This window comes from Bos indicus x Bos taurus, chromosome 12, assembly GCF_003369695.1.
Source record: "Bos indicus x Bos taurus breed Angus x Brahman F1 hybrid chromosome 12, Bos_hybrid_MaternalHap_v2.0, whole genome shotgun sequence".
NCBI classification, from domain to species: Eukaryota; Metazoa; Chordata; class Mammalia; order Artiodactyla; family Bovidae; genus Bos; species Bos indicus x Bos taurus.
Genome location: NC_040087.1, coordinates 72,591,028 through 72,617,562, shown reverse-complemented (window position 1 = coordinate 72,617,562; position 26,535 = coordinate 72,591,028). Strand labels below are relative to the sequence as shown.

The 26,535-nt window shown below is 42.4% G+C and overlaps 2 protein-coding genes across 7 annotated transcripts in view; one reads left to right on the top strand and one right to left on the bottom strand.

The window, feature by feature from the left end:
- Positions 1-1,193, top strand: part of DZIP1 (DAZ interacting zinc finger protein 1) — a 50,676-nt gene extending 49,483 nt beyond the window's left edge. For all 5 annotated transcript variants that reach the window (XM_027557830.1, XM_027557831.1, XM_027557829.1 and 2 more), the window contains one exon: positions 107-1,193. In XM_027557830.1, the coding sequence (XP_027413631.1) occupies positions 107-183 (77 nt within the window). In that variant the 3' untranslated portion in view covers positions 184-1,193. The remainder of the gene's footprint in view (positions 1-106) is intronic.
- Positions 1,194-1,718: 525 nt separating this feature from the next.
- Positions 1,719-26,535, bottom strand: part of CLDN10 (claudin 10) — a 106,361-nt gene continuing 81,544 nt past the window's right edge. The window contains exons 1-5 of one of the 2 annotated variants that reach the window (XM_027557833.1): positions 23,350-23,653; positions 15,470-15,631; positions 15,300-15,381; positions 4,264-4,371; positions 1,719-3,557 (exon numbers count right to left, since the gene is read on the bottom strand). In XM_027557833.1, coding sequence (XP_027413634.1) covers positions 3,434-3,557; positions 4,264-4,371; positions 15,300-15,381; positions 15,470-15,631; positions 23,350-23,569 — 696 coding nt within the window. In that variant the 5' untranslated portion in view covers positions 23,570-23,653 and the 3' untranslated portion in view covers positions 1,719-3,433. Of the gene's footprint in view, positions 3,558-4,263; positions 4,372-15,299; positions 15,382-15,469; positions 15,632-23,349; positions 23,654-26,535 lie in introns of those variants that run through there. The other variant, XM_027557834.1, reaches the window with a different exon arrangement.

The following is a 26,535-nucleotide window of genomic DNA, read 5'->3' as shown; positions in this document are numbered from 1 at the left end:
CCGAGTGACGAATTACAGTGTGAAGTTATGAAGCTTTTACTGGCTGGACAATGTGCTCGTTTAATCACGGGGGCCTCCTCTCCCTCCCTCCCTGTCTCCCACACAGGACCTCAGGATGAGTCCAGTACACTGAAAAGCAGCTTAGTAACCGTGACTGAATGGAGTGACTCTTCAGACGTGTAACTGTCACCCCGTGCGTCAGGAGGTCCGTCCAGACTTCAGCAGTATTTGGTATCATGGTATTTCAGCACTGCCTACACACAACTATAATTGTCCTGCCTGACAGTATCTCCTGCAATAACAAGGAAACTGGCTCTCAGAGAACAAGAGTCTCTTTAATGGCACCTAATGCAGTGTTAAAAAAAAAATCACACACAAATTGTCAACAGTAGTTTGAAGCATATAAAGGTGTTTAAGAATGCTGCTGCTGCTGCTTAAAAATAATGTGTCACTGAAGTCATAAAAAGTTTTTTCTTCAGAACAGTGCTCTAGTGTTTAGGTGTATTTTTTTCAACTAATTTTTAAGTGAATTTTTTTTTAAACTAATAGCAGGGTTTAGTTTGCATTTAAACTTTAAAAAAAAATATCCTTCTTATGTACCTTGTCCTGTTGGAAGTGTTTCACTATAAAGTTCTGTATCCTTAAAATGGAATTGGTGGAAATCAGTGAAATTTTAAGAGTAGACAGCTTATGTTTCATCTAGAAGTAAGTTTAGGGTTAATAAGAATATAGTTTGCCCATATTAACTACATTTTCCAGAAGTACTTTTACCATATGCAGCTTTTGGCCTCTGTAAGCATGTTTTAGAACTTAAAATACTATTTCTGCAGCATACCCTTAACCTTGGATATTTTATGAATAAAATGTAGCCATTTTAATATCAGTTAATTTATCAGACTATGAATAGAATAGATTGAATCAATCCTGAATTCATATGTGTCTGTAGTTTTTTTTCTTTTTTACTTTTTTAAAATGCCCTTTCCGCATTAGAAAATACCTCAAAACTAGTTATATTCTTAACAGTGACATTATCGATAGTCAACACATTCATAGAAACTGTTTTTTGCATTTTTTATACTTCGTGGTACTATCTGTACTTTTATTTCCCCCCAAAAAGTAATACTTTAACTAAATGGTCTGTTAGGGTTTGGAACTCTGTTTTGTCAGCCTTTCAAGTAAAACCCTCAATGACACCCTTGTGACTGTGGCTGAGTTATTAGAGCTGATTTCAAGTTAAAGTCATCTCATTCAAGGATTTAAGCTTGCCTGGTAGCTATGCCATGTAACATGGTGATCTAAGAGAGCAATTTCTCTTTTATCTGTTTCTGCCCCACCAGGGTCCTTTTTACTTCTGGGCCACTTACTTTTTCAAAAACTTCCCACTAAGGCCATTTAATGCAAATATACCTGCTTTAAATGTAAGTTTCTAAAAGCTCAAATAAACCCCGAATCAAATCTTCACTGTAGAAGACACAGATAAGCAACCTACAACGATGCCCAGGAAGGCACGTGGGCTCCTGTGTTCACTCACTTACCCACTTAGATCTGTTGAGCTCCTTGTTCTGTTTTAATGTATGTTATTAGTTCATTTGATGAGAACAACTTTGAGACATATTACTTTAATCTTCTTCTTAAAGATGTGAGAAACTAAGCTATACAATAACTTGCCAAAAGCCATATGACTAGAAAAATGACAAAAGCAGGCTTTAAACCGGGCCTCAACTCCCAAGCCCTGGGTATGCCAGGTCTTTATTCCTAAACGGCAAGGACTGGGGAAAGACGACGACCGTCTGCTAAGTAAAACAAGTCTTTATGAGTCTGTGTCGCAAAAGCTGATCTTCTGTTTAGTCCTGTCATGTTAGGGTGGACTAGAATTGCCCATTTTCCTTTGGACCATCGCCTTATATTTCCTGTCACGGACACGTGGCTAATGTTTCTGGCTCTTGACAGTTTTTCTGTTACTTTGACCCCTTCTCGCCCTAAATTCTTCAGAAGCTGTGAAAGTTCAATACAGTCAAAATATTTTCTTCACCAGTACAGCTCTAAGAATTTAAAAATTTGTTTTAAACACACATTCACCAAATCCTGTGCCCACATTGCTTATAGCACCCAGCTTCCCTCAGTGGTTTTCAGTTCATTTGTATCCCCGGAAAAGGTAATTAAGTATTATCATGGTCTGTAAAAAAAAAAAGTTTACTGTATAAACTCATCCATTTTCTTTTCAGTGAGCACCTCCAAACAATGTGATTTTTCCTTTTAAGTCCTTCAGGCTTGAGGAAGATGTCACGGTCACCCATGCTGGGACTGGTATTGTCAGGGACCTGAGTCACAGATGACATGGCTAAATGATTCGTAGCCACAGCCTGAGACTGTATATACTTCACCCTAGACTGCCTCGGTTCAAAGTCCTTGAGGTTTTGTCGCTTGCTGTGGCAAGTCACTTCAGCTTCTCTGCTTTCATTTCATCCTCTGCCAGTTCAGGGTCCTACAGTACTTACCTCAGAGGGTGGCTGTGAGGCTGCAGTGAGCGAGGGCACACAGAGTGTTCAGAGCAGCGACGGGCACACACAGGCTGAGGTTAACTATTGCCCTGTGGATATGAGATGAAAGGGCTGGCTTGAGAAATGAAACGTTGTCTCTGGTCAGAGATCCCTGGAGGAACTTACACATCTTGAAAAAAATGCTGTCTCTCCATTGCCAGTTGGTTCCCCACACACAGCCTGAGCGACACAGGTCCTCAGGAACTCGGTCCATTGTTCCTGCGTGAGGCAGGGACCGTGCGGCTCCAGGCCCTCCTCTGTCAGCCTCAGAGTCGGCCATGACCAGTGCATCCAGATCTGCTCTCTATACCGGAGGAGGAGGTATTTAAGGAGGACCGGCCGGGTAGTGGGCTGTCGCATCTTGGCCCCATGGGCCCTTCCTGGAGCAGCCGTTGAGAAGCACAGTGGTGACGGACAGGTGTCAGCAGCTAGAAATCAGCTCTACCCAGCCAGCATATGTCCATTCCACCCAGACATCTGAGGAATAGTCTCAGATCATCCCCAAACTGTTTTACAAGTCATGACTCCTCAATACACTGTTTAATATATGAAGGAAAAAACACATAAAAAATGGGGACGGATACTGCAAGGTCTGGGTGATTAAGAAGGCTACATTATGAACACTGCTGGAATCTTTGGTATTAAACACAGATGTATAAGATATATACAAATCTTGTAAATAGCCTGTTTATTTTTTTTTAATAGAAAGCCACAACAGGAAGTGATTAGTATGTAACTATAGAAGAACATTTACATCCAAGAATCAACAAATTCTTCAAATTCATATTTTAAAAATAGTTTGAGGGTTAATTATAGGAGGGCCTTGATGGCATCATTTTGTGAACAGTTCACGTTTAGAACAAACTCAACACAGCTTGAAGGCAGCTCTCTTTTTAGACGTATGCGTTTTTGTCAAACTGTTTTGAAGGGTTTGGGGTTTTAAGATCTCCTTCTCTGCCGTGATACTTTGTCCGAGAAGACATGACAGATGTGGCCCCATTGTACGTGTATCCCATTCTGAAAGGCAAAAGTTTGGCAGATGGTCTTTTACACATAGGACAAACAAAAATAGGAAGAAACCACATCCCCCAGTTTCTGTCACAGCTAAGTTGTCTTTCCCTGATTATGTTTAGCTCTCTTCCCTTCTCAGCCCAAGAAATCGTTCAGTGTCATTTCAGAACAGCTAGTGTGACTAAGAGAATCTCCGAAGAAACTCATGGATTCTTAGTTTGTTCAGTTATTCTCCTTCAAAACTTACATAAAACTTATCTTCCTGGAATCTTGGAGACTGTGATGACCTTAATCAGCAATTTCCACCTATGTGAAAATTATAAGGTCAAAGTGAAGAATATGCCCCTAAAGTTAGACAAGATTTCTACTTACAGCGATAGCTTTGGAACATAAGAATGTCAAACTGCTTTTTTTTGTTGCTTCATCAAAAAAAATTTTTTTTAATTGAAGGATAATTGCTTTACGATATTGTGTTGGTTTCGGTCCTATATCAACACAAGCTCTGCTTTTTAAATTATAATTATCTATATTCTATTCTATTCAGTATATTTACCATGTTAAATGTTATATTTACTATATATTCTTAACCTTTCCCAATTCTGGGTGTTTGAAGTTTCTAAGAATCATAAGAACTACCTTTAATTTATCCCACATATAACAATTTAGAATAGTATTTTACTTTTTAACAGGCCATTTTTGTCTCTTTTCATACCTGGGTGCTTTGTTGTTGTCAGATATTGAAAAGCAAAATATGACACCACCAATTAGGCAGAGTGAGGCTCCTGCCCATCCAATAAACAGAGCAGCTCCTAACTCATACCTGTGAAGAGTACCACACAAGTGTTAAAGCTTACTGATTTGGGGAGTAAACAGCATTTAACACTACTAGTCAACACTTACTAAATGCTCATAATACACTTGCTATGGGAGCTTATACAGGAAGCAACAGTATCTGTAAAGAATGCTTTATACTTTTCTCAAAGTGTTTTTACAGTCTTCACTCAACTGTATCTTCCCAACATCCCGAAAGGAAGCTGAAGGCATCGGCATGCCTTTGGGTAAAGCAGAAGCCATGGACTCAAGGTGAGGCCTCCTGGCTCTGCCAGGATATTGCCTCTGGGCTCTGCCTGAAGGCCAGATGTTTCCATCTATTTATCTTGTTGTGCAGGGTAAATTATTTAGGTAGGCTTTAGTTGGAAAAAGGAAAGTTGCCTCTGCTTTTATTTTAGTTCAACTCAGTAAGTGGTTAAGCATCTGCTGTGTGCAGTCATGTGCAAGGTGCCAAAGGGTGACAGAACATGCCACCCCAACTATGCCACTTTGGCACAAGGAGCCAAAAGCAACTGAGAAGAAACAGGAAAGCTCTCTGCCTTCTCCCTGTTTGCCTAAAAGCAGGGCATAAACGTGTAAAATTGTCCCCTATCCCCTCACTACCAGGAAGAAGTTAATTCTCAGACACACTGAACACCCTGCTTAGCCCACAAGTGGCACCGAAGCAATCTACATTAACAAATTTCACTAATTTGCATCTTTCATTAGTTCCCTCCTCACATTCAGGTGAGTCACTCAATTGTGACTGACTCTTTGTGACCCCATGGACTGCAACATGCTAGGCTTCCCTGTCCATCACCAACTCCCGCAGCTTGCTCAAACTCATGTCCATCAAGTTGGTGATTTCATCCAACCATCTCATCCTCTGTTGTCCCCTTCTCCTGCCTTCAATCTTTGTTAGCCTCAGGGTCTTTTCCAATGAGTCAGTTCTTCACATCAGGTGGCCAAAGTATTGGAGTTTCAGCTTCAACATCAGTCCTTCCAATGAATATTCAGGACTGATTTCCTTTAGGATTGTCCCTCCTCACGTGCCTTCCCACAATCCGTGTCTCTAGAAGCTCAAAGTCCTTTTCCTTTGTCTTGTCACTTCTCTACAGATGTACTGTTCTTTTGTTAAGATGCCATATAAGCCCAAGTTCTAGCCACCCTTTGAATTACACGCCACTAGGTACTCTCTTGTGTAGGGGCAATGCACATATAAATAAACTCCAGTTTTCTCTTATTAATCTTTCTTCCCAGCAGAGAACCTAGGAAAGTAGAGGAAAAAATCGTTTTTCTTCCTCTACAGTGTCCACGATAGATACAGCCTCATTGTGCTTATCACTACAGTCCAGGGAGAGATGAATACAAAAGTATCATTTAGTGACAGCCTGCTATGAAGCCTCTCCCTGATGGCAGGCCATAGTACACCATTGATTACTAGAAGAGATGCAAAGGTAAGTAAGACAGCCCTTGCCCTGGAGAGGTCACCATTCAAAGGTACAAACACCACCACCGAGAACAACAAAGGAAGTCACAGTGGAGGACTGGAGGATATCCGTTCAGGGGAGATATATATATGTATGTTTTGGAGATACAAATATAGAATGAGACAAGTATAACAAAATCTTAGGGGTTATGGTGGTCTCATGTCTGCCTGTCCTTTTCCTGAAGAATCAGGTTTGTTTTTTTTTTTAAATAAGTGATTCTAGGACTTTTAACTCACAGACCTCTATCACAAGGTGAAATAAATGGATGACATTCCCTACCTAATGGTGCTTTTCAGTGTTAAGTCAGAGGGGGAAGGGTCTGTTTTGATCATACAGAATCCAGAGGGGCTGAGAACGAAAGGAAGAGTCAAGAGTAGGAGGGGAAAGTTGGGGTCAAGGTCAGGCTATCTCCCCTGGACCTGGTGCCGGGTCTGGCTTAGGTATCAAGGCCTCCCCACACTGTGGACAGCATCTGGCATGCGTGGCCTGTGCTTGTCCTGAGCTTTGTCTCGTCCTTATCAGCATGCTGTGTCACTATGTCTGAACTCCCATCTGGGCAGGGGCAGGCAGCGGTGGTGGTGTGACAGTGTGGCTCTGGCCACCAGCCAGTGGGAGCAGGAAGCAGCCTTTACACAAGACAAGGGCCTGGTGGTCTCCTTGCCCATTTCCAGATCTGACTTTAACATTAATTTCACAGCTTCCATCTGCAACTGGGAAGAGGTGAATTATATAATACACACTACAACTTGGTGTGTGCATGCAGGCTAAGTCGCTTTAGTGGTGTTTGACTCTTTGTGACCCCATGGACTGTAGCCAGCCAGGCTCCTCTGTCCATGGGATTCTCCAGGCAAGAGTACTAGAGTGGGTTGCCATTGTTACATGATACACACTGCCTCGTGATCCCTTCTTTTTCACTCTCGCATTGCTTTACCTGGGGAATCAAGGTGAGAGCTAAAGGAAGAGCTATAAGCACCTCATCCTGCACTAAAGTACTGATTAGGCTCTGGGAACCGAGAAACTTCTCGAACTGTTCCAATCCGAGGCAGTGGCAGAAACAGAAGGTCAGTGTAAATGGGGAAAAAGCCTTCAGTGTGCACAGAAACCAGCTTGAAAGAGGACTGGACAGTGAAGTGTACAGGTGAAAAGAACTGGCCAAATCAAGAGTGTTAACCTGTAGTTTTATAAAAGATACCTTCATTAAATGTCACGTTATACATCTACAAAGGATATCCTGGATTCCCACAATAGGCCCTTCTTGTACAATGTTTGGATGACATTATACAAATAAAACGAGTAGAGGGCCTGCCAAGTCGTAGGTACCGGTCAATGGACCTCTTTAAAATACCTGCAGTTTCTACAGTAAGCTGGCATCCAGTCCATCCACTGTCATGCTATTACTGCAAAGACAACTAAAGGATGAGCACACTGAACATTTCGACATGGAGGACATTATTATAGGATTACAATTTAACAATACTTTCTATTTTTCTTTATTTTTCTCCTTAGAGCTTAGGCTGTCTTCTCTCCTGAAACGATGCGTTAGTATATTAACTTTCAGTGTAAATACTCCTGGAAAAAACAGTCTGAGATTTTTCTTAAAACATTTAGCTTTCTAAAACAGGATGCCAGTGCCAGGACCATGGTTAAAAATAAGTCTCTAATAATTGATAGTGGTCCATTAGGGCATAGGTTGGTAGAACTCAAATCAGCTCACCACTGTGAATTCATTTAAAAAGAGCATACAACTGGGGAGAAATCAGAAGATAACTACCCACACAGCTCAGATGTTGGGAACTATGACTTTATATTCATTTAAGCAAACTGAAACTTTCTGAAGGGATTTAAGAGTCACCAGTGTGGCTTATATTAAAAACTGGTTTGGGAATTCCCTGGAGGTCCAGTGGTTAGGATTCTGACCTTCCATTGCAGGGGGTACAGGTTCAATCCGTGGCCATGGAACTGGTTCATTTAGTCCTGTTTTTAAACATATTTTTAGATTTTCTTGAAGTCACTAAATATGGACTCTATTCCAAGGACAGTATCATTTCCTTTTGAGCTTTTTATGAATTCTGTCAGAGTCAAATATTTAATAAATAGAACCATTTTAAAGCTAAAGTCTTAAAGAGACTCCACATCTATACCAATAGCTTCTAACAATTGGATGCAAGGGATTCTGGGACGTGGTTCTCTCTCTTAGAGACTTTTTCTTCTTCCTTCTGTTGAAAGACATGTACAGCAGACTTATTCAACAGTGGCTTGAATTCACACCCATCAGTGTGCATGATCTGGCAAAAACAGAAGTGTTATTAAAAGACAGGACTGAGGGTGAGCCACGTAACATCCATTCAGGTTTGTTCCAGGCCATGCCTCCTCTGACATTCATTGGGAAGCTCCATCTCTGCCTGGAAATCTTTCTTCACTTTTGGTAACACTGAAAAGCTGACTTCAGGGCCTCAGGAGATTATCCAAATTTCAGATGATCTACTGCAGGTCTGTCTTCTGTTAACATCTTCCTGGCCCTAGACCAGCTTTCCCACTCTTTATTGAGCTGTTACAATCGCCAAAACTTCTTCATTATTCAGAAAGGCTACCAGTCTGCTTAGCACCAGACAAATGCAGGATGGACAGGCTGAGGACTGATCTCTGTTTTACAGATCAGAACCTTGTTCTTCGATTATCTCTCACATATTCTGTTCAATGGAAAGGACTCATAAAAGCAGCCTTATGACCTGAATTCATGTATATAATTGTGAATCTAGTAAACAAGCAATAGGGAACATTTTTCTTTCTATAGAGAGAAAGTAAAGCACAGATTAATGACCAGAATTTTCCCAAAAAAGAACCACAATGATCTAAGGCATTAAAATATACCTTGAATTACTAGATGAAGTTAACTCTTATTCACCTGGCTGTGCTACGACTCCAGGCTACTGTTCATTTCCTAACGAGAGAGCCTGGGCTAGAACCACACTCAGTGGTCTAAATTCTGATGCATTTCATACTCACCTCCTATTTTAGCCTAGTAACATGCACAGTAATCCTTATGGAACAGATTGAGGAACACCTCTTATCTCTGTCTTTCTTGCACCCAAAGCCCTGTCATCGTTTGATCTGCCATCTACAGGGAGCGCATGTATCCCACCTACCCTGTCACCTACCTCTGATGGTAGATGACACCATCAGAGAAGTACAAGCTAGATATTGTTCAAATCATGTGTTTCGGGGTGAATGAGAGAACACAGCGCTGTTCTCAAGGACCTTACAGTCTAGAGGCGATGGTCAGACATTAAATAATTAAAGGACAATGAAGCCTAACAACAGAAGCAGAAGAACATGTGTTTGCAAAGTAAACATTACATGTTCTCCCAAATCTGTATAGTTGTGGTCCAAGTAAGAGTCCACCATAACAGCAGCTACCGTCAGATCACTGTACCAGGATTTTGTTTTTGTGTTAAGTATTTTGGAATGTATTATCATATTTGATCTTCAATTCTAAGAGACAGTTCTTCCTACCATCAGAGAAAACTGAACCTGAGTGAGTTTAAATTATTTGCCTCCCCATACCTCAGCTAGGTAAATAGTAGAACCAGGATTTAAAACCCATAACTGATTCCAATCCTCGAGCTCTTTTTTTTTTTTAAATTAATGTTTATTGGAGTATAGTTGCTTTAAGAGCCTGCTGAGCTACAGTCCACGAGGTCACAGAGACTGAGCTACTAACACACCTAGTTGCTTTATAAAGTTGTGTGAATCAGTTAATCTCAACCTTTTTGACCCACCCCCCAGAGTAATAAAATAAAAACAAAAATAAACAAATGGGGCTTAATTAAAAGCTTTTGCATAGCAAAGGATACCATAAGCCAATCTTGAGCTCTTAGCCATCACTCTTTCTCCCTTTTCTCCTTAGCTAAGGAAAAGATGGGATCAATATGAAAAGATACAATCAGTGCAATGTTTTGGGCTTGTCATTTCAGAAAGATGGGAGTTTTCCCTCTCTCCCCGGCTCATTGCCTTCTCAGTGGCTCTAGGGTATGGAATTTTTTTCCAGAATTCCCTCCGGCGGCCTTTTCACCCAGCACAAAAAGAGGTGAGGGTAGTAATTAAAATCAGGGCTTGCTGGACTTGAAAAAAGAAACTGCCGCTCCTCCCGTAAACAAAACAAAAACTGTTTAACAAAAGAAAAACCTCATCCTTTTAAGATCCCCAGAGAAAAGAGAGCTTGCTAGAGGTTGCAGAGCTAGAAGCCAAGTCTTTTGACCTCAAGGATGGACTTTTTTCCAAACATACTGCCCTACTCCTTATGTTAATCAAGGGTGGTAGTAGCCAAAACATTGCTGTTACCTTAAAACAACTAAATATGTTTTAAAAGTTCCAAGTTTAGGAAGTACATCCATATATTATCAATGCTAACTTTTAAAAATTGAACTTAATTGGTATACTGATCTTTTAAACATTACCATCAAAAAGAAACTTAACTCAAAGGCTTATATAATCCTTGGAGGAGGAAATGGCAATCCACTCCACTACTCTTGCCTGGAGAATTCCATGGACAGAAAAGCCTGGCAAGCCCCAGTTCATGGGGTCGCAAAGAGTTGGACATGACTGAGCAACTAACACTTATATAATCCAAGCTCTGTATCACCGCATGGATGGATTTTATGTGAACACGCATTCTACAGGCATTATCTACAAGCACACCTTTCCCCCAAATACCCCGCATTCTTTTGGGGTCCCAGGTACTGGAAGCAGGCTGTTTAGTGCCCACCAATCCATGTATCTCCCAAGGCTGCTGCATTCTCCTCTCCCTTATGCAATTCATGTTAGTTAACAGCTTACTCAGTGATCTGCAAGACACCACAAGATTTCCTACCCAGGGCTTCCCAAAGAGCCACGAAATAGTGGCAGGCACCTCCCAAACCATGGCTAGAGTAGAAAGGGATAATTTAAATAAGCATCTACTTGCATATGGAAACTTTGTGGAGAATTCTCAAATTTAGGAAATGTAAAATAAATGAACTGCTACGTAATAGACTCTGCTTAAGGGTCAGTCCCATTTAAAAGAATAGTGTTCACTGAGTGCCTACTCTAGGCACCAGTCTACACAGCTGAAATGTACCATGTCATTTAATCCTCATGATAAATTCGTAGTTCTCATTCTTCCTATTTTATAGATGAGGAACACAGGACACAAGAAAGCACAAGTAATTTCTTCAAGGCTACACCACTAAAGATGGCAGAGCTGGGGTTCTCTCCTAGGCAGCCTGGATCCAGGGTCCTCATTCTTGAGGTCTCCCCTCCCCTATCCTTTTAACCAAATCTCCCCAAGCATGCTCAGTCTTTCCACCCTAAGAGAGATGCAGACAGACAGACAGCTATACACCACTGCTTACTAATCATCCTTGCTGTAAACATCATAGAGTGTGGACCAGTTACAAGAGATGCCCAAATCAGCAAGATGTGGTCTTCGCTTCAAGATACTCCTGGTCTCGTTTGGAAGATGGACCAACAGGCAAGTGCCACTGCCCAGTGGGATTGTAACAGAAGCACCAGGAGCAAAGGGAGCACCCTGGTGGGCACCTCACCCAGAATGCAATTCCTGCAGGATACACAGAGGTGGGCCGGGATGTGAAAAGGAGAGGGAAAGGGGTGGTGGTGGTAAAAGCTGAGTCACCAGGAAGCATGGCAAACTGGAAGAAATCGTGGCTTCGTATACTGGTCAGTGAAAACAAAACACAGTTGCCAAACGTTTGATTTCTAAGTATATTAAGTTCTGCCAGCATGAAAAAGGCATCAGAGCAATTCTGATGATCTCAAGTGGTCAGTTCTACCACAGAACAAAGTGAATCCTTCTTAATATTTAACAGTCAAATTCTGGTTTGTTCTTAACACTTGGCACTGCTATGGAATCCCTTACCTGACACTCTATGAACCTCTTACCAGCATTAATTCATTCTCCAAATAACCTTATGATTGGAACACGCTTAAGTAAACAAACATCTATAATTCATTAAATTATAATAAGGACAGAGAAGTTAAATATCTTGGCAAGGCCACCTAGTGAGATTGACTGTCCTTTCAAGTTCACCCGGGAAAATGTGTCTAATCTAGAAACATACTTCTTGAATTGTCTGCTGTGCATTTACCTTGATAGATAACAGGAATGAGAGAATTTACCAGGAAGCAGACAGCTGTTATTTCTAAACTACTAAATAACCACAACAGTGAAAAGATTTTACCTTAGTAAAACTTAGATACTAAAGTAGAAACTAACTGTATTCCAGGAATGAAGCATGCTAAAGGTAAATAACTGCGTGGTTTCAAAAACTCTGAAATTAAAAAGGCTTGAGTATGATAAGACCCAAACCATGAATATCTGAGCCAAAATGTCAATGATAAATCTCACTGACTGAAAGAGAATAAATCTAAGATCAGATGTTCTGTTTTCTCAATTAAGGAAATTGGTTTAATACTCTTAACTTTGCATGATTTGAAAAGAAGTTTCTTTATGCCAATCAATTCTTTGGAACCGTCTATTTAAGAAAAAAACAAAGCAAGACACTCAGGAAGATATTGGTTTGGACAACGGATGGTGAGAATAATGTATATTTCAACAAAATGATAGGGTGACTCATACTAAGGGGTGCTTATGACCATGAGCTTTCAGGAGGATAGATTTTGTTTTAATTTGGTAGATTTTGCTTTAATAAAAAGGAGGAAGTTGGTTTGAAACAGCCCAAAGGGAAGCATTGAGAAACAGTTTTCAAGGCTTTGCAGGAGTCCATCCTAGAGCCATAAAACATAATCACAACTTGAATAAAAGCAAGGAAGCAAAACAAAAGGGGGGAAAAATGGGGAAATGGCAGAACACAACCAGAGCCAGGTGAAACTCTTTAAAGATTGCAATTGCAATCAAATGATTATAGGCAGGAAGAAAAATCTTCCCAGATAAGTTGTGGGAAAGAAAGGGTTTCGGAAATAATCAGCCACTGAATACAAAGCCTGATGCTGTTTGCGGTGCAACTGCTACAATCTTCATCCCAATGATACATCAGAAGCCACTCATTTTGTTCCCTCATCAATAAAGCACCTCCTGAGTTTCCTGCACATAGTAGGAATGTGGTGGGAACTCTGTGGATGAGCTTAGCCTTGTGTGTCTAACGTAAGCAAACAAGGCAAGTCTTGGAAATCCACAAAGATTCAGTTTACATGGTAAAGAAACCTTAAGAAAAACAACAGCAACAAAATCAGGTTCTGCGGCCCGAACTGTTTTTCAATGCATCTTAGGGCAGGTATTTGCTCACCAGAAATTTATTTTTTATATTAATGAAAGATTTAATACAGCAAGAGACAGATATAACAACCATAAACATTTATGCACATAATGACAAAGTACCTATGAAACAAAAACTGGCAGAATGGAAAAAAAGAATAAACAGTTCTATTATAATAGTTGGAGATTTCAATATCTCACTCACAGTAATGAACAGACCAACCAGCCAGAAGATAGGGAAACAGAGGACTTAACACAATAAATTAATGAGATCTAACAGACATATATAGAGAACACCAACCAAAAACAGCATAAACTTTCGTCTCAAGTGCACAAGACATTTTCCAAGATAGTCCATATATTAGGCCATGAATTAAGTCACCAGAAATGTAAACTAGAGCATGTGGCAAACACCTGCTCCTCACTGCTAAACACACACATCCCTGTGCCCAGCTGTGCCACCTAGGACTGCAGGGAGACATGCTGCTCTAGGAAGATGAATGCATGATACAGATGGGAGAGGAGGATGAGCCGACCTTCTGTCTCCATCTCTGCAGAGGCTTCCTCAGTCTGCTGAGATAACAGAAGGCCTTTCTACTAGTCTCAAGAGGACTAGCTGTGCAGATCAGAATTCCACTTAACCAAGCGTGTTTTCTGATCTCAAGGAACTTACTCTCATGAACATCAATGAAGACACCAAAGAAATAATCAGAACACCCCTGGAGGGGTGCCTTCACCCCAGTCCCCCTAGGGCTGGCCCTGCCTTTGGCAGCAATTCTCCAACATATTCCTCTCCAAGTTCATGCACAAACTACATCAGAGGCACCGATTACTAAATTCCAGGAAATGCTAGCTTGGGAAGTCCTCTCCCCTAGAATATGCCAAAATCAAAATCTCACTTCAGAAATTAAATACTTTAAGACCTACGGAATCAGTTTACTTTGTGTTGATAGCCAATTTTCAGCTAATTGGTTTTCCTAATTTTTGTCTCCTTCTCTTCTACTAGAAGCTATTGTAAGAGTAAAATAAAAATAAAATAATGTCTGCAATGCTCTGCTTGGTCAATGGTAGGGGCATAACATGTGTTACCTATTATTTTCATTATATTTCATTATATAAGCATTTACTATTTATGCATGAACTACACAAGAGACACTACTAGAAAAATCATTTCCTAAAGATTCCAAAATCCACCAGAAAAAAGTAATGGATCCTGATCAGACATTTTAGTAATTACTCTTTTAAAATTCTATAGTCTTTTATCTGAAGACTGAAAGAAAATCCCCAGCCTGGTTGATAGCAGTACACATGCACACACGAGCAGTTTTCTACAGGAATCTATGGGAATATTCTCACGGAAGACAAACTGTTTGATGTATTATGATTTCTAATTTGGTATTCCTTGGGTTTTTTCCAAAGCAAAGAAATAAGCCTAGGGAAACTATAAAAAGCAACAGCCCACAGTTAAAAACCAACAGCAACAAGAGAACTGGTCTGTAAGTGCCAAAGCATTCACCCGCAGCTCAAACTGGTCACATCTGGGTGTCGAGCATTTTTTTAAAGACCCTGCATCATGTACAGTTTCTTTACAAAGGTTTATTAGGTAAAACTTGTTAAGGCCATAGTCAACAGAACAAATGGAAAAGGCTGATTAAAAATGAAAAATAATACTTTATTCACTATCATTTAATCATTTCTAATCTTCAGAACCACAGTCTCGTTTTTATCTCAATGTCTGCGATGGAAACTGGCCCATAGCCTAAAATCTGGCAAGTATCATTGTGGATGGACAGCAATCAAGGCAAGCTCTTAATTTTCGGTTATCACACTTTCTCCTTCTTTCCTCCCCGTCTTACACCTCTCTTTCACTTTTCCCCTATTTGACTTCAGTTTTACAATGGATAGTAGATGAGCTTTAGCGTTCTAAATCCTAAGCCTTGAGCTATTTACAGACAAGTATGTTACAAGACATTTGTAACACTAACGCAGTGATTCAGTGCATCTTTTGCCAATGTAGCACATACACTGTTTGCTCTTAAAGGAAGTCATCAAATAGCCTCTATCGGTATGTCCCACTTTCATAAGCCATAGAGGAAATTTAGGTACCTTAATTTAGAAGATGATTTTAAATCCATTTCCTGTAAGCCACAAGCATACAGACTTAAGAAGAGTACTTACTTTTGCTCCACGAAGAGGGGATCAAAGAATTCTGTTGTGATTTTGTTTGCATACAGGGAACACCCAGTCATTGAGCACAGCCCTAAAGAGCATCAGAAGGAAAGTACTATGACTCCTGGTGTTTCATTAACATCCCGAAGCACCTTGTTTGGAAGAAAGTTACTATTTACCTGACAGTATGAATACAATCCCAGCCAAACACGCAATTTTAGCTTTGGCTTTATCTGAGCCTCCGACTTTGGTACATTTCATGCCAATCAGGGCGAATATGGAACCGAAAAAGCCCAGGCTGACAGCGGCAATCATAAGTCCTCTACACGCCTGGATGTAACCTGCAATTAGAGTAGGGCATTTACATTAGCATAAAACATGTGGCTGTCCAGGGAGAAGCACATTTTACACTGTCCTCCTGAATGACTTTCTGTTTTCTGAAAAAAAAAAAAAAAAGACTGAAAAATGGTTAAAACACATGTTAAAACAAGCAAGAATGGAAAGAAAGTTAATCCCTATGGCACACTTTTCAGTCTGGCACATGCAGGATCCTCAGGCTACATCTCTGAGCTTTCCCACAGTCACAGATGAGGAAACTGAGACACACAAAAGCTACATGATATGCCAGGGATGAGTGAGTAAGAGGCTGGAATGAATTCCATCCAGATCTGACTACAAAATCCACATGACACTGCCTTTCACCCTGAGACACCTCATCTGCCACTCTCTCAACCCTCTTATTCCTTTGCACATCAGACCTTTAAAACAGATGTTTTAGTTATTTTGACATTGAAAACGTTATAAATGAGCAGAGCTCCCAAAGAGTCACATCTTCTAATATTGGTGAAAGATTATAAATGAGACCAACTGAAATATCATCATGAACCATGAGGAATCTAAATCAAGATGTATTTTTATGACCTTTTAAAACATTTTCAGGGCACATACAATAACACTGGGTTTAAATAAGCATTGGTTAGTTCCTAGAAGAATATTTTATAATTATGAAATTAACTGCATACAAATGGATACTTTCCAAGTATCCTAAAAGCTTGCTCTGTTGGTTTCTTTGAACATTCCTCCTGCACCACTCATTTTCTTATTAGCCAGGATGATGGTAAACTTCAGACTGGCTTTTGTCCAGACATTAACAAATTTTAAATTAATAGGATATACATGAATACATTTTAAAAATGTCATTATGTACATTTCAGCCTGAAACAGTGGTATATTCTGAAATAGTGATGACACACCAATGTAAGTAAATATTTGTTGAACAAATGAACATAATATCTATCAGGTTTACATTTGGAATTGAACTTTTTAATTTGAAAAAACTCATAAGTGCCAAGATAAACCAAGTCATTTCCTACTGTATTCAGGCAAAGGCTATGATAATCACATAAGTAATAATTCTAAGGCTACAACAATCATATATTCAGGGAATAATGCTGCAAGGTGGCCTCCAGGCCATGTTTCTTGGTCAAAAAATAAAATTTTAAGTTTTATTCCTAACCCCAGGATCCATTTTGAAGAGTACCCAGAAGATGTTCTAATTAATTGAACAAATTTAGGCCTCTACAAATGCAAACCACAGTCAAGCCTAAAATCAGTCCTGAATATTCACTGGAAGGACTGTTGCTGAAACTGAAGCTTTGGCCACCTGATGCGAAGAGCTGACTCGTTGGAAAAGATTGGAAAAGATTCTGATGCTGGGAAAGATTAAAGGCAGGAAAAGAAGGAGGAGACGACAGAGGATGAGATGGTTAGAAGGCATCACTAACTCAATGGACATGAGTTTCAGCAAATACTGGGAGACAGTGGAGGACAGAGGAGCCTGGCACGCTGCAAGCCATGGGGTTGCAAATAGTCGGACCTGACTTAGCAACTGAACACCACCACAAATGCAGAAAGCAAGGACAACGATCTTCCATTTTATAGTATGAACTGTTTCCAGACAGAAAACAATTTTACTGATGGTCAGGCTGTCAAAAACAAAAAAAAACAGTAAAAGAAACTTATTTTTAGCAAAACAGAATAAGGGAGGCTTATTTTGGTAGCAACAGTAGTGCTGCAAGGGCGATCTGTGTGTTTGCTGCGGAATGCTAACTCAGCTCCATTTTAAACTGCAATCCTCAAGACCCCCAGCCAGAACCCAGGCAGCAGGAGAAGCACAGGGGGAGGAAGCCCTTAGTTCCTTGCAAGGTTTTTTTTTCAGATATAAATTTATTTTAATTGGAGGCTAATTAGTTTACAATATTGTAGTGGTTTTGCCATACATTGACATGAATCCGCCACGGCTGTACATGTGTTCCCCATCCTGAACCCCCTCCCACCTCCCTCCCCCTTGCAAGGTTAAAGAGAGTCCTCCAGAGAAACTGCAACTGGCTCATCACTTACCACCAGAGCTACTGGGACAATGTGTTTTCAATAATTTTTTGACATTTGTTTCAACCTATGGTTTTGAGATGTTTTAGCTGATTCTTACTGCAATCCTAAACAGACTAGAAAGTGCATGTGTGACTTAGTAGTACTAATAGTCGCTCTGTCGTGTCCAGCTCTTTGTGACCCCATGGACTGCAGCCCACCAGGCTCCTCTGTCCATGGGATTCTCCAGGCAAGGATACTGGAATGCGTTGCCATTCCCTTCTCCAGAGGATCTTCCCGACCCAGGGACTGAACCCATGTCTCTTGCATCTCCTGTACTGCCAAGCTGATTCTTTACCACTAGTGCCACCTGGGAAGCCCATAACCTCTATTATAATGTTATTAAAAAAAAAAAAAAAAACTATTCTAGAAAACCTTATCATCCACCATAATTTGCATTTACCTTAGTAATCTCAGACTTTATGTACAGAAAACACACAAGCCATGCAAATGGTTAAGTCTACAATCTGATCACTTAGAATGTGGAATGCATTTTCCCAGATGGTACACAGTGGTCAGAATCCCAGGCTGGTGCATTCAACCCTTAATATGACTGGGGAAAATAAGAGTAGGCTTTAAACTTTAACTATTACTTATACTATTTTTTTTCTGAGTTTCTCACTCGGTTCTCCTGTCTCAGCTCTGATACCTGCAGAAGGACTGGCTCTGCCCTCTTGGCACAAGAGGAGAGACAGAGAGAGAGCAGGTTCTGATGATGTCAGTCCTTCATCAGAACCAACCAGAATGCTGATGTGGAGGGAAAGGTAACTCTGCCTACCATGAGAACAGTAGCAATAAGTTGCTAACTCATTACATGCATAATGGGTTTCCCTGGTGGCTCAGACGGTAAAGAATCCACCCACAATGTTGGAGATGGGGGTTCGATCCCTGGGTGGGGAAGATCCCCTGGAGATGGGCATGGTAATTCACTCCAGTATTCTTGCTTGAAAAATCCCATGGACAGTAGAGCCATGAGGTCGCAGAGTCGGACATGACTGAGTGATTAAGCAGACACAGCACACGCACAAAAGAAGGCACTGCAGGGTCTGGAGTTCCTGGGATAAACTCCACTGCCAGCCTCAAATGGAAGCCAATTGTTGGTAGGCTTGAGGTCTGTAAATTAGCAGCTACCGGTTTTTAAAACAACCACAGACTCAAGCCTTGGGTGACTTCCCACAAATTCTTTCAGAGTTTATCTTTTGCAAAGCAGACTTCTACAACCTTGCCTTTTAACAGTTCTGGAGGTCAAAATTTATAAGTAACACCCTCAAGTGAAGTGGTGGTAAAAACCTAGTCAAGGAGGCTATTATTTTTGACAGGTCTAATTTACTGACACCGTTAATAGCTAATTAACACATTAAAGTGCTGAGGCATGAACATATTTGCTCAGAAGTTCTCTGAAGTATAATTTATAGTTAACTTCCTTGGAAAAAATGACAAACATTCCCACTAACAAAAATAGATGGCATAAACTGAAAAAAAAAACCCCTAAAGCCTAGCTTAAAATGCTTCCCACCTGTAGTTCAAGTGGTGCTTTGAAAGGAATATGGGTTAGCAATAAACAGAAATCACCAGCTCGTTCAACCGTGAGCTTTTCAATTAGTAAAATACCATGACTTTAATGAATTCCATTGGAGGAAACCTTCAAGGTGTCCCTTAAAAGTTAAATGTTTTCCACACGCACCTTATTTTCCATTTCCAACTAGCAGAAATAAAAATACCCACTTGGTGGAGACAATCTCCTAGCAGCACTCTTGCTAGTTGTTGATTGCAGGAAGAAAAGGGAAAAAAAAAAAGAACCTGCTTTTCTTCCGCTAGTAGCTTCGTGTGCTTTTAGCAGATCCTTTGCGAGAAGGATGGTATGAGGGGCAAATACGAACTCTGAATTTCAGCTCCGGTTCCTCTCTTTACCTGCTGTGTATCCTTGACTACATTCCCTAATCTCTCCAAGACTGTTTTTGCATCTGTAAAACCCAGGGAGAACAGCACTTACTTCACAGGGGGAATAATATGAACTAAGTGTCTAGAGAGTAGTAAGAAACACATCAAAGCTTCCTGTCTCTAACACTAAGATTGATTCTCGGCAGACATTAGAGTTGGAATCTTAACATGGCATTACATTCAATCTGTACATTTAGCTTTTTCCTTATAGGGAAAACTGGGATAACAATAATACCTCTTGACAATGAGGAATCAGAGCTTTGACCTCATACAGGAAATTCAGAATAATGACCCCATCCTCTGTGTCCAAGAGACACGTTCTTCCACCTAAGATGAGACAGGGAGAACTCTAAGCCTTCTCTGTCTCTTGGATTTTTCTGTTTAGGTTAAGGGGAGGATTGGCTTACTCAGGGCTGGGGCCACCACACCCCCTGCTAATGCAGCTTTCTCCCTCCACTTCAAATGCAATATCAAGAAGTCCAAGTACACCATGCTGTGGGCAGGACCTGACTGAGGGCCAGCATCCAGCACATGTAGCTACCCCGAAAATATACTGCAGAGCGTCAACAAGCAAAGGGGCTTGCTCCAGGAAGTTCCACTTGTAAGTGGTGGGAACTGACATCTCTACAGGGAAAAATGTAGCTGTGTGGTTGAACTCCCCCCTTCAAATATTATTCTGGGAGATAATGAAAAGTAAATGATTACTTTGGGATAGGTGATGCCCTCTTAAGCCACAAGAAGCTGAACCAGCACCATGAGATGGATACACGGGATTATAGGATATATTTCAATGTTTTGTATGAGAAAAGACACCCACATTTAAAAGACAAGCAATGGGCTGAGACTGAAACATATCTAACAAATCAAAGACTGATATCTAGAATCTAAAAAAAAAACCAAAAACTAATCATTTAAACCAAGAGGAAACAACCGAACCACAGGCATAAGATACAGACAAGCGACTCATAAAAGGAAAAAAAGTGGTCTTTAAGTACATGATAAGATGGTCAAAATCACGGTAATCAGGGAAATGCCAACTAAAAGCATAACATGATAGGTTGCTGCCCATTAAACTGGATGAGAAACTTAGTGGTGAGAATGTGGAGAGAAACAGGTATTCTCATATGCTAGGTGGAATTAATGTGGCAGTATAAACTGACTAATAAAATGAATATTCGACTGCTCTGACAATACTATTTCTCAGTATTTACACTACAGAAACATACATATGCACCAAGAAGCAAACAGAAAGGTTTTCAATAAAGCACTAAAGACAGTGAAAACCTAGGAAGGCTTTACCCAACGTCCAACAGTGGCTAAGTCAGTGAATAAACCAGTTTATTTAACAGTACTCATGCAGTCGTTAAAGAGTTATTTCCATAGGTACCGACTTGGAAAGCTATGTTATTAACTTGAAAACAAGGCAGAACAAGCGGTGAAGTCATTTATGTTTTGTAAAGTCATTTTCTAGACACAAGAGCACACGTGGAAGGCCATTTTGTGAGCTGAGTTGTATACAAATGTCATGCCTCTTCTTTAGAGCTGGATGGCTGAAAGCTATGCTCTTCTTCCTCCTCACTACTCCTCTGGCCCCCAAATCTTTCTAAAAAAATATTTATTTATTTATTTGTATATGTGCCTGTATGTGTGTTCAGTGGCTCAGTCATGTCCGACTCTTTGCGACCTCAGGGACTGTAGCCTGCCAAGCTCCTCTGTACGGGGGATTTTTACCAGCAAGAATACTGGAGTGGGTTGCCATTTCCTCCTCCAGGGGATCTTCCCGACCCATGGATTTAACCCATGTCTCTTGCTTGTCCTGCATTGGCAAGCAGATTCTTTACCACTGAGTCACGTGGGAATCCCTTATTTGGCTGCCCTAGGTCTTAGTTGCAACAGGGGGGTTCTAGTTCCCTGACCAGAGATCAAACCCGGGCACCCTGCATCGGGAGCTCAGAGTCTTAGCTCACGGACCACCAGCGAAGTTCCCATGCCCCCAGATCTTGACCATGATGTCTATTCTCACCTCAGACACATGGGGTGAGGGCTTCACTATTCTACACCCAATCATTTTCATGAAGTATTTATTTCTCGATTGCGGCCTCTGTCCCCCAACTGTCCCATAGAAGGAAGTGCACCTGCCTGGCAGCCTCTCAGTGACAAGAGAGTTAAAAGAGAAGAACGAACGTGTTTAGAACAACTGTCAATCCATATTCCTAAATGGAAACCACAGAAAGGAGCCTGCCTGTTCAAACATCTATCTGGATGTGTGCTCTGCAGGGCACAGGAAATTCAACAGTCATTCCAGACCATCAATGGCATCCCAGCTACTTATTTTACACACCAGGATGGCAGACCCAGGTGTCACCCATCTAAAACCAGATACCTATTCCTTTCCGCGGGGTTTCCACCAAATACCTCCATTGAGCAAGAGTTTGCTTTTCGTGGCAAGCACCATCTCAGGGGAATTAAATTTTGTCTGTTATTTACTCAGCTACACAAACAAAAACTTGCTGTGCTGTAATAAAAGAAAAAGAAAACACCTCAAATCGAGAACTCATGTAAATGACTGTCTTAAAGTTTCTGCCAGGAACGAAGTGCTGTGAAATCCTGGGAGAAAGGAGCCTAGAACTTGAGCAATCAGTGTCACTGTGTGGACAGGTACCATTCCTCTTGAAACTAAAAATAGCCAGTTTTCTTTGTGAACACCTGTTGCTCTAATACAATACCTTATACAGCCCAGCTAACAAGAACAACCTAGAAAACAGTCTCATGAACAACCGGCAGCAGATGTGGACTTAGGAGAGCCACAGAGAACTTGTCAGTTTCCCCGCACAAGATTCTGGGTGGCCAGGATTCAGCTACTCTCTGCAGCACAAGCAAGAACTATTTATTTCCCTAAAACTTACAGCAAGAGTTAAAGCCCAGCAGATTCATTTGTAGATACCTAGCGGTTTATTGGAGAAAGAAATGGCAACCCACTCCAGTGTTCTTGCCTGGAGAATCCCAGGGAAGGGGGAGCCTGGTGGACTGCCATCTATGGGGTCGCACAGTTGGACACGACTGAAGCGACTTAGCAGCAGCAGTGGTTTTGTGTGTGTGTGTGTTTGGAGGAGGGGTGCCCCTGCAATATGTTTCCTTTCCCCCAGCCCACTTAAAACCACGAATGAAATGGCTACAAGGAGTTCAGAACAAGCAGATTTCGCTTTGACGAGTCCGTTTAAATCAGAATCCAGCCCTTCTGGGGAGTGCTGGCTGGAGAGGGCAAGCCCCCTCTCCGTGACTCTCTGCCCCAACAGTTCTCAAGATAGTGGGGGGTCCCATAACTCAGTCCTCAACTCCTAGGACAGCAGACCTGCTTCCCTCCATCCCAGTCGCCTCAGAGGAACCCACCCCACCCAGGTCGGTTCTGCGCGTCCCCTTTCTCCCGCCTCGGGGATCCGGGCTCAGACAGGCGCCCCCTCGGGACAGACGTCCGGGGAAGGCGGGCCACGGGCTCCGGGGACTCTTCCCCGGCTCCTCCAGGGACCGAGAGGGAAAGAGCGGCCGGGCTTGGGAAGGAGTCCTGGGCGGGCGGCGGAGAGGGTGGAGGGTCCCGCCGGGGGTCTTGAGGCTCAGCTCAGCGGGAGCCCAGCCACGGGCGGAGGAGGGGAGAGAGCGAGGGTCGGGGCCTGGGGGGGTAGGGGATGCAGACCGTCCAGCGCCAGCATGGAAGGAAAGTCCTTGCAGTTGGAGACGCCCGTGGAGTCCGTGACGCACGTCTTCCACAGGTTGGCCCAATAGGTAGCGGTGGTGATGACCGTGCCGTCGATGGTGGACACCTTCCAGTAGTCGGTGGGCAGCGTGGAGGACACCAGCACCCAGCCGGAGATGGAGACCATGAAGGCAATGATCTCCGACGCCGTGCTCGCCATGCCGCCCGCTGCCGCGGCGCTCGCTCTCGCACTCCCCACTTGGCGGCCGCACAGCGACCACCGCGCGCCCGGCCCCGCGGCTCCGCCCCCGTCGCCCCGCCCACCCGCGGCTCCGGCGCTAGGGGCGCGCGCGGACCCGGGACGCGCCCTGGGGGAGCAGAAACGGCTCGCGCGGAGCTGCTACCTGGGTTCCCCTCCAGCCTGCTGGCCCAACGCGACCCTGTGCGTCCCTGCGGCTCCACTCCCTGCTCGCCATCTCGGGGCTGAGGCACCGTGGAGAGGGGCTCTCCTATTGAACAAATTGGCAGCCGAATGTGGACGACCTGCTGCATCCACCCTCTTTCCCCTCCCCGGCCCTACCCATTGGCAATAGCTTGGCGTTCAGAGTATCTTGTAAAAGCAGAGCAGGAAAAAAAAAAAAAAAAAAAGGCTTTTGTGTGCCCGGAAAGGACACGGCCTGCTAACGCAGCCCTTGGCCCGCTGAACTCTAAAGGTTTTCGTGCCACGCTCTTTTGGGTGACCCAGTTCAGCTTGTCAAGGAGCGATCACTGCAGCTCTGGGCTCGAAGTCAGCCTTGCCCTGAACTTCTGCAGTTCCTTTCGGCCCGGCGGCATGCGGAAGGTCACTGCAAGGAGGTGGGTGACACAGGCCTCAATTCAGGACAGCGGTCTGTGCAGAGCCCAGGCTGCAAGGGGACCTCCTTTATGGTCCTGATCGTGACTGTTCCAGTCACAACGCTGGACTGCTGATACCAATGCACTACACGCAGGACATGCATTTAAGACATTTTCCTCTGGGTTCTTTCCAGCTCCCGTTTATGAGTCTCTTCTACAATGGTCTGTATCAGCTTCTCTGCATCTTGTTTTACTTTTTTTTTTTTTTTACCAGCTCCACCTTTAGCATCTAACTGAGGGATAAACTCATTCCTTCATTGCTGTCTGAAAGTAAACTTAAAGATCAGGGTGTACTTTTGGCTCCAGAGGTCACACATTTGGGCAAAGATGAGAGAACAAAGACTGGCTTTATTATTTGTCCCTTTAAAGTTCTTGGTGCGAGAGTGCGCTTTTGTGTCCAACTCTTTGCAATCCCATGGATTGTAGGCCAGCCAGTTTCCTCTGTCCATGGGATTTTCCAGGCAGGAATACTGGAGTGGGTTGCATTCCCTCCTCCATGGAATCTTCCTGAAATAGGGATTCTACCTGTGTCTCCTGCATTGGCAGGCAGATTCTGTACCACTGAGCCACTTGGGAAGTCCAAAGTTCTTGGAATGAACCTCTAAATCTGTCCTATAATAAAGCTAGCTGCTAACCCTGTTTCTTGAAGGAAATCAACCCTGAATATTCATTGGAAGGACTGGTGCTGAATTTGAAGCTCCAATACTTAGGCCACCTGATTCTAAGAGCTGACTCATTGGAAAAGACCCTGATGCTGGGAAAGAGTGAGGGCAAGAAGAGAAGGGGGTGACAGGATGAAATGGTTGGATGGCATCACTGACTTAATGGACATGAGTTTGAGCAAACTTAGGGAGATAATGAAGGACAGGGAAGCCTGGCATGCTGCAGTTCATGGGGTCACAGAGAGTCAGACACGACTAAGTGACTGAACAATAACAACCCTGTTTCACAATGTTTATGCAGGGACACTTTGGTTCATTGTGAAGAATTTCTCAATTCCCCTTTGTCATAAAAAAAATAATAAACGAATATAAAATGAAATTAGAAGTGATTTGCTGTCTCTGGAGAAGAGAGAGGGTTGAATTATAGAAACATCCGAACAGATTTGGGAGGATCATTGGAGATTGTATGGACACACTCCACACTCAACACGATCATCTTATTTCTAGAGATAATATTCAGTTCATGCTCTAACCTTCAGAACTTCAGGTTTTAGCGCATGGCAAGGTAAAGGAGATCAGTCCTGGGTGTTCTTTGGAAGGACCGATGCTAAAGCTGAAACTCCAATACTTTGGCCACCTCATGCGAAGAGTTGACTCATTGGAAAAAACTCTGATACTGGGAGGGATTGGGGGCAGGAGGAGAAGGGGACGACAGAGGATGAGATGGCTGGATGGCATCACCGGGTCGATGGACATGAGTTTGGGTGAACTCCGGGAGTTGGTGATGGACAGGGAGGCCTAGCGTGCTGTGATTCATGGGGTTGCAAAGAGTCGGACACGACTGAGCGACTGAACTGACAGCCTTTGAGCAAGTTTTTGTTTCTGTTGAGTCCAAATCTCTCTTTAACATCCATGCAACTGCCATGATTTGCACTGAGAAAACACAAGTTAAGTCCTACTTTTGGGCCCTGCAGGGTATCTTGGGAAGTGTGTGTGTGTGTGTGTGTGTGTGTGTGTGTGTGTGTGTGTGTGCGTTTGACCGTTTCACGGCTTGTGTGAATGGGAATACTGGTGAAGACAGTTCACCTGGTGGAATGCAGACTTGATTCCATTACTATGCTCCTCTGGGTCCCAGCTTGTCCTGCTGTCATGTTGGGTTTACTGGGGATCCAGCTTTAAAATAATTTGGGAAGCACATACCTAACCTCCTCAGTCACCTTTGAGTATTGACAACAAGGTGTCTTCTATTCTTTTGTGTGATTTGCCATTTTAAAATGATTTTATTGTCTGGTTTCTTACTCTCCAGCATATTTACACCATTATTTCTATGTCGTATTTCTTTCTGAATGATCCGCTTTCTTTTAATCCAATTTACTGTTCAGACAACACAAGAAGTCATAATTCAAAACATTCCCTATGGACTTTCCAAAAGTTAAAATGTGCACAGATGTTGGTTTTGTACTTTATTTCCTGGCCTTGTTTGAGTGTCTTTGTTTGCTTGTGATTTCCTTGTGGTAGTTTCTCACTAAAATTGTTGATTCTTTTTTTGCAAGACCCTGACTTACTTTTGACACACAATAAGTCTAGTATTGTGACCTTAAAGACTCATGCAGATCCTAACTTATCAATA